Source organism: Nanorana parkeri, unplaced genomic scaffold, assembly GCF_000935625.1.
Source record: "Nanorana parkeri isolate BGI_ZX_2015 unplaced genomic scaffold, ASM93562v1 scaffold442, whole genome shotgun sequence".
NCBI lineage: Eukaryota > Metazoa > Chordata > Amphibia > Anura > Dicroglossidae > Nanorana > Nanorana parkeri.
The window spans coordinates 189,878-204,779 of NW_017306710.1; the positions used below are offsets into that span (position 1 = coordinate 189,878).

Here is a 14,902-nt window from a genome sequence, read left to right on the forward strand (position 1 = left end):
TTGGGTTCAAAAAAAAAGGTTTTGGGGGGGGGGGGGGGATCTCTGCATTTAACCTGAATTTCAAGTAAAATTAGCTTTTGTTATTTAATCTATCCTAGGGCTAGTTAATTCTATCTTATTATTTTTGGCTCAAGCCAAAACCTTTCTTTAGTTTTGGATAGAGTGGGGAAGAGTTAGAACCCCTGTCAGGTTTTTATTGATGTTTATTACCCCATTGGGTAGATTTACCATCTGTATATGTTCCAGTGACCGTGATCATCAGGATGGAAAGGGACAAGAAAGCCTATATTACGGAGTTGCCTCCAGAACAGGAGGAAAGTGGAAATCTTCCAGTGGTAATACCTATGCTGATGACAACTGTCTTACAGGGATTTTTTTTTGTCACTTCTTGTTGTGTCTCTAAGAAAATCTTCCCCGTGGGACACAGAGCACAAAAAACCTTGCAGGGACCATATCCGCAACTATAAAAACATTTTGCCTTTAGGAAGTAAATTAAACTAAACATGTTTTGGAGGAAAGGTGAAAGTTTATATATGCGTCTGTTATTTCTTTACAAATGATCACTGGCCCCACAGTACTTCATGGTGTTTGCTTTTCACTTACAGAGATACAGACTGCGTCATTATGTTCCCTTTATAAATATTCCGAATTTAAGGTAGAGCAAAGCATGGGTAAATATTTACAACATGAAACTAAAGTAATGAACGGTAGACTGTGCAGTCATACAGTAGGAATTTTTTAACTGAGTCTAAACCAATGCTGTGTCTGAAAGTGTAAACTAGGATGGCAGAGGAAATTCTGTCACAGCCTGGAAAGTGGAATATAAAACAATGGAAAGTGAAAAGTACCCTGTCTAGACATTGCTCCACAATCCTAGTAATGAGGAAGCTGTGGGGAATTCACAGTCAGGCCAAAGAGACTTGGAAACTACTTTCCAGCCAATTGGCTAGCTGGGAGGGAAACTAAAAAGAGACATATTATTATCATTGATCTGTATATTAGTTCAATTAGTTAAGACAGGTAAGGCATGAAAAACAAGAATAAAAAGGCTACAAAAATATCTCATCCAGGAGTGCTATATTAATTGTTTTTGCAGATTATCATCATGAAGCTGAAAATATATACACTGCACCCCAAAAATCTGAATTCAATATCGAGCTAATAAACTGGCAATATAAAAAGGAATGTGCTTTATTTACACTGTGGGGGGAATTTATAAAAAGGGTCCGAGACTGCCTTAAGTAGATGTGCAGCCAATAAGCTTTTACGTTTTCATTTTCTATGCTGTGTGGAAAAAATAAAAGATATAAGCTGATTGGTTGATATGGGCAACCCCACTAGTTGAGACTGAACTTGTCTCTGACATTTTATTTTAATTCCCTCCCTCCTGTTTGTTTTCATACAGTAAAGTGCATACCTTTTACTACACAACTGTTGTGAATGAGCCATAAATTTAGGGCCCAGAGGTGTCCCTAGCCTTTTTGTCACCTGAGGTGGAAGGGGGTTTGGCGGGGGTGCACGCAATCCAAGAAAGGGTGGAGTGCTGGGGTAGAGTGGTGCCACTAAGAGCAAGGCAGGGAGATGTGTAAGGGCTCTGCATCTGCCCATCCAGCTCTTAGCAACCAGTTATGTCACTGGTTGCCAGGAGCTGGGTGGGGCACTAGCCAGAGCATCCCGGGTTGCTAAGAACTGGAGGGGGATATATGTATGGCCCTTACACATCTGCCCACTGGCTCTTAGCAACCTGGGATGCTTTAGCCAGAAAGGGGGCGGCAGGCACACTGCAAACGGCTCTGCCTGAACCCCTGCCCACGTGACCCAAAGAGATGCTGTCTGAAACAATAGCCTCAGACTGCTTAATTAAAGGGATGGCCCTGGTAGGGACTATTTTATCTTGAGGTTATGTAAGCATCTGCCCACGGGCTCTTAGCAACCTGGGACGCTTTGGCCAGAAAGGGGGCGACAGGCACACTTCAAATGGCTCTGCCTGTCCCCCTGCCCACGTGACCCAAAGAGATGCTGTCTGAAACAATAGCCTCAAACTGCCTAATTAAAGGGACGGCCCTCGTAGGGCCTGTTTTATCTTGGGGTTATGTTAGCAACAAACGTGACAAGTGCTTACCAGAGTGTCTTAAATGATTGGCCAAAAATGTATGTAAGTGAAAAATTATTTCCTATTACAGTGGCAAGCCTTGACAACACATAACTTGGCATGTGTTATATCCAATGGACTTATGACTGATGATCAGAGTATCATTGAATGTCTTTTGTGACACTAACCTTAGCAAGTCTCAGCTGGTTCTCATAGTAATTACCTATGAAAGCTTTTCTTTTTCTATGGGCTATTTAGTGCCATGCTTCAGGGTTTCAACATCAAAGCATAGAAAACATGTTTTCAAGTAAAAAATGATTGCTTTCAGAAAATATGTATTTGAATGCATTCCAGCACTGCATTACTGTTGTTAATACATTCTAGATACTATATATAAATACATTATTGATTGGAATGCCATTTTTGTCATATATTGAGTTACAGAACATATCTCAAAACTGTATGCCATAACTTAAAGTGTAAATAAAACTAAAACATTTCATTGTTTTAGTTTTGGAAGAAGTATTGAAGGGTTAGAACATCTGGTGGGTTTTCTAGTGCTGTCTGTGTACCTATTGGGGAGATTTAGCCTCTCTACTGGCCCTGGTGATCATTCCCTCTCTAAAAGACGCCCAATGGCTTGAATGTCTGACAGTTTCCCTACTCGTGTGCGCGGGGGGCACCACACACGAGTGGGGGGAGCGGAAAGACATCTAAAGACGCCCTCCCGCTCCTATAAGGCTCCTGTCCGGCCGTTCAGGAACAGCCAATGGACAGGATGTGGTTAAACCATTATTTGTTAATGCATTTGTTTTGATTATTATTCTTTTTAGTGTTGCAATAAAAAATGCACAATCATTTTAAACAACTTTGCAATGCTTAGTACCAAAATCGCACTTTTAGTGTCATCATAACCGTTAGTTGTGTTAGTTGTGTTACATTTTTGTTGCATTGCATAGTAAATAAAATAATTTTTGCAACACAATATCATTGTTTATCCTGAAAATAAGATATATATTAATTTATTAATAGTAATGACAATGTTATCAACAAATAAATAGGCCCATAGCAGAAGTATAACACTTGCTCTGGTAAATAATGGGTATACAGGTGCAAGAGCTGAAGTGGTTAGATAAAAGGTTCTAAAATACTGACTACCTAGCAACATGAGTTTAAAAATGTAAAAAGATGTCCACATTGTTTAAATCCTTTGTATGTCGCTAATTTAGAAGCATGTGTGAGAGATTTGTTTTAAAATCAGTTTACAGAGCAACATGTGAAACCAATCTGCAAGCTGCTAATACATTCCAGTACACTACAGCTCTTGTGATGTGAACAAGTTCCCTCAGTTTATACCAATCTGAGTTTTTGTAATCCACTACAGCCACAGCATTCACAAACCACCCCACAGGGTCAGTGGGATAGCAATGGGAAAACAATATACCTCCTGGAGATTGTGCAGTATAACATCTTCTTTACTAGCTGCATCCCCAATCACATTCAAACACGCAAGGAAAATCTGACTTTGATACTACAGGCAGATACTATATAAAGGCATTCATTCATGCAGCTCTGTAATCATTATTATATCATTGAGTGTATCACACTATATCACACTATAGTGTTTAGTGCACGCTATCGCACAGCGTTCCTATTGTGCGTTCCATCAGACCAACACACCTTCCAGCGGCTGTGCATTGCGGGCAGTAAACTGTACCTTTTTTTACTGTCTTGCATGGCATTTTGGAACCCCGTGTTGTGCTGCAATGTAGAGCCACCAGGAAGTGCAAATGAATGGCGACACAATGTATTCAGCACAGTACCACACTAGTTTCACTGTGCAATAGCATGCGCTTGCATTTAGCACAAAACCATAGTGTGAGCACTGGCGGAACTACCAGGGTCGCAGCGGTCGCAAGTGAAACTGCTCTGTGGTAAGGTTGGATGGGAAGGGGGGGGGTGAGAAGCTGGTGGTATTCAGCATTGCTGATTTTGTATTATAATGTATTGCTGGGACTTGTAGTCCTGCATAGATGGTGGTATTCTGCACTGCTGTACAATGATTATACAGCAATACAGAATAGCACCAACTATGCAGGACTACAAGTCCCAGCAATACATTATAATAAGTAGGGATGCACCATTGCCAATACTGAGCATTTTCAAGAGTACTCGTGAAAATGCCCCGGCCCAGATACTAAGCGCAGATACCGGTGTTCTGTCGAAAGCTCTGACCTAGTCGAATTTGCCGACCTCAGTATCTGTGCTTGTGCACAGACCAGTATTATCGAGGAAACCGGAATTTATTTAGAAAGCATTTTGTTTAAATTGTTAATTGTGACCGTTAATAATATGTCATCCATCATTTACTGCCATGGATGGAATATTATTAACGGTCACAATTAACAATTACAAACAAATACTTTGTAAACAAATGCCAGTTTCCTCGTTAATCCCGTCTGTGCTCACGCACAGATACTGGGTCGGCGTTCTCGACAGAACACCGGCACTAAATCCTGAAACTGAAGTGGCTGCCTGAGGTCCCGCGCTTGCTGGGGACCTCAGCAGCCTTCCTGTTAAACACACGGAGCCTGTTTATAGTGCCATCCCATGGCGGTGGGGGGAGGGAGGGTGAGGGGGCCTTCATGGTTTCTTGCACCGGGGCCCTGAAGGTTCTAGTTAGTAAACCATACATTTATTTTTTAATGCAAGCAGTGTAAGTACCTGGATTTGATATCAGCTTCTCACAGTCTAAGGTACAGTATGTACAGCAGAGTTTAGAGAAGGGGCAGGCGAAGTAGCATAACGAGCCAGTTGGGTGTGCAGCATTGCAAAAAGCCATGTTGATAGAAGGTGAGAACACAGTGAGAGGCAGATAAGCACATCAGTATGCTGCTTTTACTTTCTATGTCAAGTCACAGGGTGGGGTAGAGAAGGAACCTGTAAGTGAAAGTGAAATGGCAGTAGAGATAAAATCAGCTTCCCTCCCCTGCTTAACAGGGATGTTCTTGGGGAGCATTAAAAAAAAAAAAAGGATTACAAAGCAGATGTGTGTTAGTGGACAAAACAGTAATTGACTTAAAGAGAAGCAGTCACCAACAGGCATCTATGATATTCTGAAACTACACTCCTGAATTGTTATAATATTGCATCCTTAACTCATAGGATATCTTAAAGCTATATTATTTACTTTGAATTCTTTCTCTGAAAGAGCAAAATGTCAGGTTAAGTGTCATTCTGGAAGGTCATCTTATCCCCTGCCTGAGCACAGTGTTAACATTAAGCACTCAGAAAACATAAAATAAAGCCACTGTCAGGACTACATTAAAAAAAACAACCTTTGTTAAATGGTATTAGTTTACCCTCCATCAATAACTTTGAGAATGCGTCAGTTATCTGACAACTAAATAACCACAATACACCTACCTATCCCTGAGACTTATGACTATACTATTATAATTTGAAAACAGAAATTCAGATTCTTACAAATACCCATGCCTGACTAGTTCTCTTTGTGTTGAGGGATACCTATTCTCCCTTCATCAGAGGAAATATATTTGTATGCATTCATCCAAAAATATTTTAAATAATGTGCTACACAAGTTCATCTATAAATGCTGCACAAGTTCAGCCACAATACTTCTTCTTCCCTTATTTAACGGTGACCTCTACTGTCTCTTAGTAGCATTACAATTTTAAATGTATTAATTGGGTAATGTTGGAACTAGTTGTGCAGTTTAGCAAACAAAATTGTCTCAAGCTTAGCTTCAGCTTGGTTTCTAGTAAATGTAGGCTATGAAATGATTTACAAGCATATGTAGAAACAGACAGTGTAACACGCTCCCTGAGCAGCATTGTTGATTGGAGCACAGGGGGTGTCAAACTACCAGAGACTCACACTCTCCCTGGAATTCATAGAGTGGCACAGACACTCTTCAGAAGTGGGTCTAACCTCTGTATGACAAATGTCAGTGTGTCAGATAGATTCATGTACCCGTCAGAAACATGTACATGGATTTATTGCAAAGAGACAAGGAGGCATGGTGGAGTGCATGTTCTGTCCCTGGGTCGCATAGCATCATTGGTTATTAGGGTGCAGGCAGTAGATGACACTTTAGAATTCCTTGTTGCATCCACATGAAAAATGTGGTGCTTGTCTCAGACTCATGTACCTGTTGGAAACAGGTACATGAATTTGGTACAAGCACCAACATTCACGGAGATTCACCAAGGTCAGAATGTCTAAACTGGGCACTTCATCCCCAGTACTGCTTTCACAGCTGCTGCACCTGTCCCACAGCAGTGATGTAACACAAGTTTTACTAGTGGGCGGGCAGAGCCTGATGGGGAAGGAGAAGGACAAGAATTCAACCTACTGACAGCAGCCAGTAGGTTGAATTCTATAGCCAATAGAGAGCATATTGTTGGCTATGGAATCCGTCTACTGTCTACTGTCAACGATCACTAGCAGAAAGAACCTGATGGGGAAACTAGTCCCTTGGCGTCCCCATCAGGCTCCACCCCCTGTCAGTGTCTAGTGGTGAAGCTGAGGGAGTAATTCCCCATCAGGTCTGCTCCCTGACAGCAAGCAGTGGGCAGATTCCGTAGACAATAAGACTACCTATTAGATTATTTAATAGACAAGCTATTGGCTATGGAATCCACCGGCTGTCTGCGGTCAATTATTAGAAGAGGGGAATTGATGGGGAGCATCCCCATCAAGCTCCGACCACTTTCACTGTCACTGATTCTTAAGGACACAGCCGAAAGCGTCCTTAGCAGCCAGTGACGCTGACAGTGGGCAGAGCCTAATTGGGCTGTCTATTAGATATGGAATCTGCCCACTGCCTGATGTTCAACATCCGTTTGCTGATCTCCTCCCCGCTAAATAAAGCTGGACTGGAAAATTATTTAATCACTTCAGGTGAGAGAGGCCAGGAAAAAGCTGATCAAACATGACCTGTGCTTATTCAGCTTCAGTGGGCTGCAAAGGTGACATTCGGGGTCTAATAGACCCCAAATGTCCCCTTAAAGAGCACCTGTCACCACTAAAATGCTCTTACATAGGGTGACTTATGGCATACAATGGACAAGCCAGGAATGTAATCCTTTAACCCCTCACCGCTCACAGCCCCTCCTAACATTACAAAGAAAGAAAAACAAGCAGAAATTATAAAACTCTAAGGTGACACTAAACTCAGAAGTTAAATCTTAAAAATGCATTTGAATACCCTAGATATTAACAAAAATGTAGCTCATTTTGTATCACTTGGCTGTAGATCCTCTAATCATCTCTGAATTTGTGCTGACACTGTCCTTTCTTCTGGAGGGGGTCTACTTTTGTTCCCCATGGTCCCAGTGTGTGTTGTAAAGTAGCCACCACTGCACGCTCACTTTCATGATGGGTTTAATAAACAGTTACGACATATGATGCCACATAAAAATTTGCAACTGCCACCTTTACCGGATTCCCCTATATAATTTTCCTTTTGGAAAATAGCATATTAGAAATTCGGCCAAATCGTTAAAGAAACTTTATTGTAGAGCTTTAGGGAGAGAGGTTTAAGGCTAGGAACATCCAGGTTGGTGTAGACTAGTGATGGGCCGAACACCCCCGTTTGGTTTGAATTTGAACTTTAGAAAATGGGAAAAGTTTGAACTCGAACTCAATGCAAGTCTATGGGACCATAACGCAGAAAATCAAATGTCCCCATTTTGAAGCCTTATATGCCATTTATTGGCCATAAAAAGGTGTATGTGGATTTGGGTATTGTCCTGAGGGACACGAATCAATGAAAAAAAAACTTTTAACAATACCATTTTAAAGGAGCAGTGATTTTAACATCACCGGATGCCAAAACATGAACACTACAGCATAGGCACTTGGCTCCAGTTAAGCTGTAAATACTGCCCAGCCCTGCAAAGACTGGGGCAGTGACAAGTGTGGTAAAGCAGAACTCCGCCTAAAAATAACAAGATAAAAATGAGTAGCCTGGCTTTTCGGCATTTAATCCAGACATTTTTCTGGTGATTTTTTTCTGTCACTAGATGTTTTCAGTCAGATGGCCAATATCATGTAACCAATGTCCTCTTAGTACAGTTAATCCTGGACCCACCCAAGTTTCTGACTGGACAGTGGAAGGAGTAGCAGCACAGTAACATGCTCATCTGTCAATTCATACAGGGAGTGCAAAGGGCAGATAGCAGGTCAAATGTAGGTACTAACATTGCTCACATTTATCAAATACATTTAGTGATGTATCAATGATTCAAGAGCTGCATTAGTTTGTGCCTTATATATCTGCCTAGAATTTAGTTTTAGGTCTAGGTCTGATGTCTACATATCTAATTGCTATTCTAATGAGTCGGGCGAGCTAAATCTATGGTGCACTTTATAGTAAAACTACAGCTACCTTCTGTAAGTGAAAATGCTTATTACATTGTATCAATGTCTTTGTCTACCAGAATACATACAGAGAAGATTGTGTACATGTTGCCCCCCTTCATACTATTGTAACAGATATCTGAGACGAAAAAGTAAACCTCCCATGATGCACAGCGGTAGCATTTGCTTTTCTATTCTCAGTAAGATTTTTGTAGCGAAACGAGTAGGTATAGGACAAAGTAAAGGTGTAATTTACTTAGATGCAAATTATACCCTTGCCAGGAATGGGGGTAAAATTGTAAATTGGTTATATATAATCTTCTCTACAGCTGGTTATTTTGAAACAGTATCCTAACTTGAAACTGGCCATAGATATAAGTGGGCTATTAGAGACTAATCACCAACCTGATCTCCTATCATACACTTAGAATTCAAGTAGAAGAGGGAAATGTGATAAAATGTACCTATACTGGCAGAGGAGGTAAATAGGCTCAAACCTTACAATGTTCCTTCCCTAAGCACAAGTCAAATAGAGAGTCCCACTGCACTCCTGACTGAGAAGCTCCATATAATGTGGGGGGTGCTGAAATGGCCGCAGATGGCACCACCAAATACACTATATTACAAAAAGTATTGGGACGCCTGCCTTGACACACACATGAACTTTAGTGGCATCCCAGTCTTAGTCCGTAGGATTCAATATTAAGTTGGCCCACCCTTTGCAGCTATAACAGCTTCAACTCTTCTGGGAAGGCGTCCACAAGGTTTAGTAGTGTGTCTATGGGCATGTTTGACCATTCTTCCAGAACCGCATTTGTGAGGTCAGGTACTGATGTTGGACAAGAAGGCCTGGCTCGCAGTCTTCGCTCTAATTCATCGCAAAGGTGCTAAATCGGGTTGATGTCAGGACTCTGTCCAGGCCAGTCAAGTTCCTCCACCCCAAACTCGTTCATCCATCTTTTTATGGACATTGCTTTGTGCACTGGTGCGCAGTCATGTTGGAACAGGAAGGGGCCAAACAAAGATGGGAGCATGAAATTGTCCAAAATGTCTTGGTATGCTGATGCCTTAAAAGTTCCCTTCACAGGAACTAAGAGGTCAAGCCCAACCCCTGAAAAACAACCCCACACCATAATCCCACCTCCACCAAACTTTACACTTGGCACAATGCAGTCAGTCAAGTACCGTTCTCGTTCTCCTGGCAACCACCAAACCCAGACACGTCCATTGGATTACCAGACAGAGAAGCGTGATTCGTCACTCCAGAGAACACGTCTCCACTTCTCTAGAGTCCAGAGTGCATATCACCATGCATGGCAACATTTGGGAACCTGTACGGCCCCTTCATCAGGCAAACAAAATTTGCTTGCTTCTTTGTTCTTCTTTGCTTCTTCTTCTTGCTTCTCAGCTGTCCACATACTTTTTGCCATATAGTGCTGATATCAGTGGGACCATGGAGGAGTATTAACAATCTGATACACACCCGAAAGATATTATACCATATTTTTACAATAACGCAAGAATATTTAGCAGAGCAATGATATATATGATGCTGAAATGAAAAGTAAAATATCACTGTGGATAATTTTGTCCCTTGCTCAGATGAAAATAATCAGATTAAGTCTCCATTCTAATAAGTATGTATATATAAAGTCAAGCTTATAGGAACAGCTGCTACTTTAATTAAAAGATGTATTTATCCTTTATCCGTCACAAAATAATACATGTAAAAGCAGTTTCACAGATTGAAACATGATAGACAAGAGACAAGAATATTTGCGGATATAATACAGAGGATAGTGAGCCAGTAGCTATCCGAAAGTGAGCAAGCTTATACTGTATCAGTATGGAACCTGCTATGACTACAACTGAGCTCAGTGAGAATTTCACTGCTAAGCCCACCATATTCCACAGATCTGGCTATAGCATCTTGGCATTCTTAATGTTTCTAAATGCTGTCTTTTCAATTTTTAATAATTTGTTGGTCATTTTGGTGACTATGAAATACCCTCAACTCCGCAATCCTATTAATATTTTTATCCTCAACCTCTCATTTTCTGATCTGTTAATGACACTGTGTGGGACAACCATAGTGATTAGCACCAATTACCATGGCTATTTTTACCTGGGCGAAAAATTCTGTATCTTCCAGGGCTTTGCCGTCAACTATTTTGGTAAGATTTCTTTAGTACTAGAAAGTGTATTATTATTACTAATATTATTGCAGTAATATTTACTTTTGTTATTATATGTTATATTGTAAAATACGTTATTCCATTTGTGCAGAGTTTAAAGTGTATCTAAAGCCATTTTTTAATAGAATGGGGCCTTTAAGGATGAGTAACCCTTTAACATTTTTATTGCTGTTTATGTCTGTGCTAAGGAGATTCACCCTCTCTATTTGTCCTGATGACCATTGGCACTGGGACTAAAAGTGGGGGCAAATCCAATATTTTGAATTGTCACCATAATAGGAACAGAATAGAGGCAAAGTTTCTTAATAGGGACTGGGAGTCAAATGTCAATAATTGCAAACCTTCCTTATATGTAGGAAACAATTTAGCAGTTCAATTTTCTCTGTACTGTATTTTTATGCATTCCCTCAAACCCATATAAATCACGGATACCTAACCTTATATTTCCTAAACAACAAATTATCAACTAGGACATAATTATTCTATAAAAAGGAATAAAAATCAATACAGCTAAAAGACAGACATTAAACATAATTCCAGTATGTAAAATGTAAGGTGTTTGGATGTACAGTACAATGCACTATTCGTCATGCAAACCTTTTGATTCTGCTCCCTCTTGTGGTAAATTTACAAATGACTATTGCTCAATTTCTTATAACATAATGGTAAGCTCATAATATGAAAAACACAAGAATTATGTTCCTGGTAAACATTTCTTGTTTTCTTTAAATTAAATTAAATAAGTCATGTATTGTGCAGCCTTGTCAATTACAGATTTCCAACTATTTACCCAACAAGCAAGCATAAAGCTAGATCGGTTATGTCATATATTTCTCTTCTGTTGTAGGAATAGTATCACTTTGGTCTCTGACCATCTTAGCCTATGAGAGATACAATGTGGTGTGTGAGCCAGCTGGAGCTCTGAAGCTCAGCGCACAAAGAGGTTACCAAGGACTCGCGTTTATTTGGCTGTTCTGTCTGATTTGGGCAATAGCACCTCTATTTGGCTGGAGTTCTTATGGTCCTGAAGGTGTTCAAACCTCTTGCTCCATTGGATGGGAAGAGAGATCCTGGAGTAACTACAGCTATCTGGTTACATACTTTCTGACATGCTTCGTTATTCCTGTAGCCATTATTGGATTTTCATATGGAAGCATACTCCAGTCATTGCATAAGGTAAATTTTCATCACCATGTTGTACTGATAACCTTTTGCTTTTAATAAAAGTCAGCACATAGAAATTCCATACATCAAAAAAGGGTACATAGTACTGTTATCTTTCTTAAAGCCCCTCCACAACTCCTTAATGATCTTTACTATTCAGGCCTGCCCAGGGTGCACAATATAGCACCTCTTTCAAAAATGTTAAGTCCTACACATTATTTATTATTGATATTTATTTAGTGCTGAAAATTCATGCAGCACTTTACATACTGCACATTCACATCAGTCCTTCCGTATTCCATACCGTCTCATTCTGTATGCTACACTGTACATTCCCTATTCCACACAGGTTTATTCTGCAAGCTGCACTGTACATTCCCTATTCCACAATGCCTCGTTCTAAATGCTGCACTGTAGAGTTCCTATTTCATACTGCTTCATTCTGCGCTTTATTAATATTCATTTTATTTCATTATTACTATGAAAAATAGTTTTGACAAATAGAGGAGCGTGGGGAAGGGGGTTTTGTTAAAAAATAATCCACCCTGGGTGTCAGCAATGCTATACAGTATATGCCACTGTGCTGATCTTGCAGAAAGTGGGAAGAATCTCTCCAATAGATTACAGATAGCAACAAAACCCAAACAGAGGTTCCAACCCTTCTCTGCTGTCTCCAAATCTAAATGAAAGGTTTTTGCCATTAAGGATGATAAAAATAGATTTCACCGCGACTGTTGAATGAGCTTTTTACGGCAGTTAAAAAGACATCAATCTATTCCAAAAAGACAAATTATAAATGACTATGACCTATAAAAATATAATTGTAGGACATTCTGATCCTTTAGATAAGAAATACATGTTTCCAACAATATGACTTTTTTGATAATGCTTTTTTTGTCTGTTTCAGTAGAAGTTTGAATCAATTTTATTTTTATTGCGTTTGTATTTCTTAAGCTAAACAGGAAAATTGAGGAGCAAGGAGGAAGAACTAACAGAGAAGAAGAGCTCCGGGTTGTGGTTATGGTGTTGTTTATGGTTATTGCTTTTCTAATCTGCTGGCTTCCATACACCATTTTTGCTCTTATTGTCGTCATTAATCCAACACTCTACATTCCTCCTCTTGCTGCAACTCTGCCTACATACTTTGCCAAGACCAGCCCGGTCTACAACCCAATTATCTACATATTTTTAAATAAACAGGTAAAGATTTAGTGCTGTGCTTACATAGATCTTAGCAAAGAGAAGTAGATTAATACTTCCTTTTTTTCACAAATATGATAATGTTGGACCATATTGGCCAAGCAGATTAAATGGAACTCATTGTTGATAGAATTACTTTGATCATATACATTCTATGGCCACTTTACTAGGTGCATGTATCTAGAGCTAGCTATGACCCCTTTTTTGCCTCCTGTTTTAAAAAAATACTTTAAAATGACACTCAATAACTCAATAAACAACTTACTTTAGAGAGTGCTTTGAAAGCATATCAGGTATAAGCATTCAAACATTCACAGCATTTTTCACAAAAGGGTGAAGAGTTTTGGAGAAGGCAGGAGAAGTGAACAATCTAGGCCAAAATAGCAAATTTGGAAACATTCTCCAATACAGCTCACTTTCCAGTACAGCTATGTTGTCCTAGATTGTTCACTTCTCCTGCATTCTCCAAACTCTTCACCCTTTTGTGAATAACCCTGTCAGTATTACAAATCCCCCTCTCCAGCATGCATGACAATTTCACCCCTTTCATTTTTCTGACTGAAACTTCGAATGAGTCCTCCATAAGGGATGAATCACAGGGAGCATTTGAAGCTGAATGTGAATTTCAGCTTGAGCTATTGAATTTCGTAAACAATAGTCTTTACAGCAATGTGCAAGCCTAGCATATGTGAAACTGAGTTTATTGCTTCAACTGCTGGCTCAGAAGAAAGCAACATATTTACATGGACATTTCCATAGTTACCTGACTAAAAACATTGATTAAATAATTTTCATTAATCCTGATTATGATCAACAAATACATCACGCAGAAAACAATCAAGATATACTCTTTAAATAATTTTTTAAGTTTATTTATTTGTATAGCACCAACATAGTCTGCAGCACTTTACAGAGTACATAGATGGTCGCATTAATTCCTGCCTCCAAAAGGATCTCACTAGCTAATTCTACCCTGGTCATGCAAGTTAGTCACGTGCACACACATGCATGTGTGAGTAAAAGCTTATTATTCTACCTGTCTGTTTTTTAGCAAACAATACTGAGCTCCTTTACTGTGCCCCTGATGGAAAATAAACTTGTGTGGTTGGTAAGAGAACTAACCATTTAGCCACCATGCTGCCCATAGGCATTAGTGTTATAATTATTTAATGCATTCAGAACACTGGAAGGTTTTTAACGCAGTGATCACAACAGTCATAGACAACAAAACAATGACAACGTTTACATAATATTTAATTTTTCTTTCTTTCAGTTCCGCCATTGTGCTGTTCAGTGCTTGACATGCGGCCACATTGACTTATTGACACCAGAAGAGGACAGTGCATCTATGATTGTTCCAGCTGAAATTCAAGCAGCTCCTAAAACCAATCAAGTGGCTCCAGCCTAACTGCAAGATTGCACACTTATGGGTTCAATCATGGCTGTCCCTATTATGAGGCAGCATCTATTTAGGGGGGTGGCGGAGTGGCACAGCATCCCTGGTTGCTCAGAGCAACCTGTGACACTCTGTCTGGCTTCCTGTCCAGCTCACTGACGTCATCGCTCGCCAGAGAGCTGAGAGGACACTCTGGCTGGTGTCCCATCAAGCTTCTGGCAACCAGTGAGTGAGGTCAGTGAGCTGGGCAGGACAGAACAGAGAGCCGCTCACAGCACGGCTCTCTGTTTATGTAACACAGCCGTCCACACCACCGCATCCACCCCAAAGCACCTACCACCAGCACTATCAGTAGTACCCATCGACACCACCCCCCACCACTCAGCAGCACCCGCTGCCACACAACCTAACCCCCAGATGCATCAATGTGTTGTTATAAGAACATAAGAACTGTAGTTGTATCCTCTTGC

The 14,902-nt window shown here is 40.2% G+C and overlaps 1 protein-coding gene across 1 annotated transcript; it reads left to right on the forward strand.

Annotated features, from left to right (window-relative positions):
* Positions 1-10,335: 10,335 nt before the first annotated feature.
* LOC108790053 (pinopsin-like) lies at positions 10,336-14,444 on the forward strand. The gene is made up of 4 exons (XM_018560231.1): positions 10,336-10,651; positions 11,520-11,848; positions 12,791-13,036; positions 14,310-14,444. The coding sequence occupies exons 1-4, from the start codon at positions 10,336-10,338 to the stop codon at positions 14,442-14,444; spliced, it is 1,026 nt and encodes a 341-aa protein (XP_018415733.1).
* Positions 14,445-14,902: the final 458 nt, after the last annotated feature.

Coding starts and splice junctions, on each gene's coding strand:
- LOC108790053 (XM_018560231.1), top strand. CDS start 10,336: ATGACTACAACTGAGCTCAGTGAGAATTTCACTGCTAAGCCCACCATA. Junction 10,652..11,519: donor CTTTGCCGTCAACTATTTTG/GTAAGATTTCTT, acceptor CTTCTGTTGTAG/GAATAGTATCACTTTGGTCT. Junction 13,037..14,309: donor ACATATTTTTAAATAAACAG/GTAAAGATTTAG, acceptor TCTTTCTTTCAG/TTCCGCCATTGTGCTGTTCA.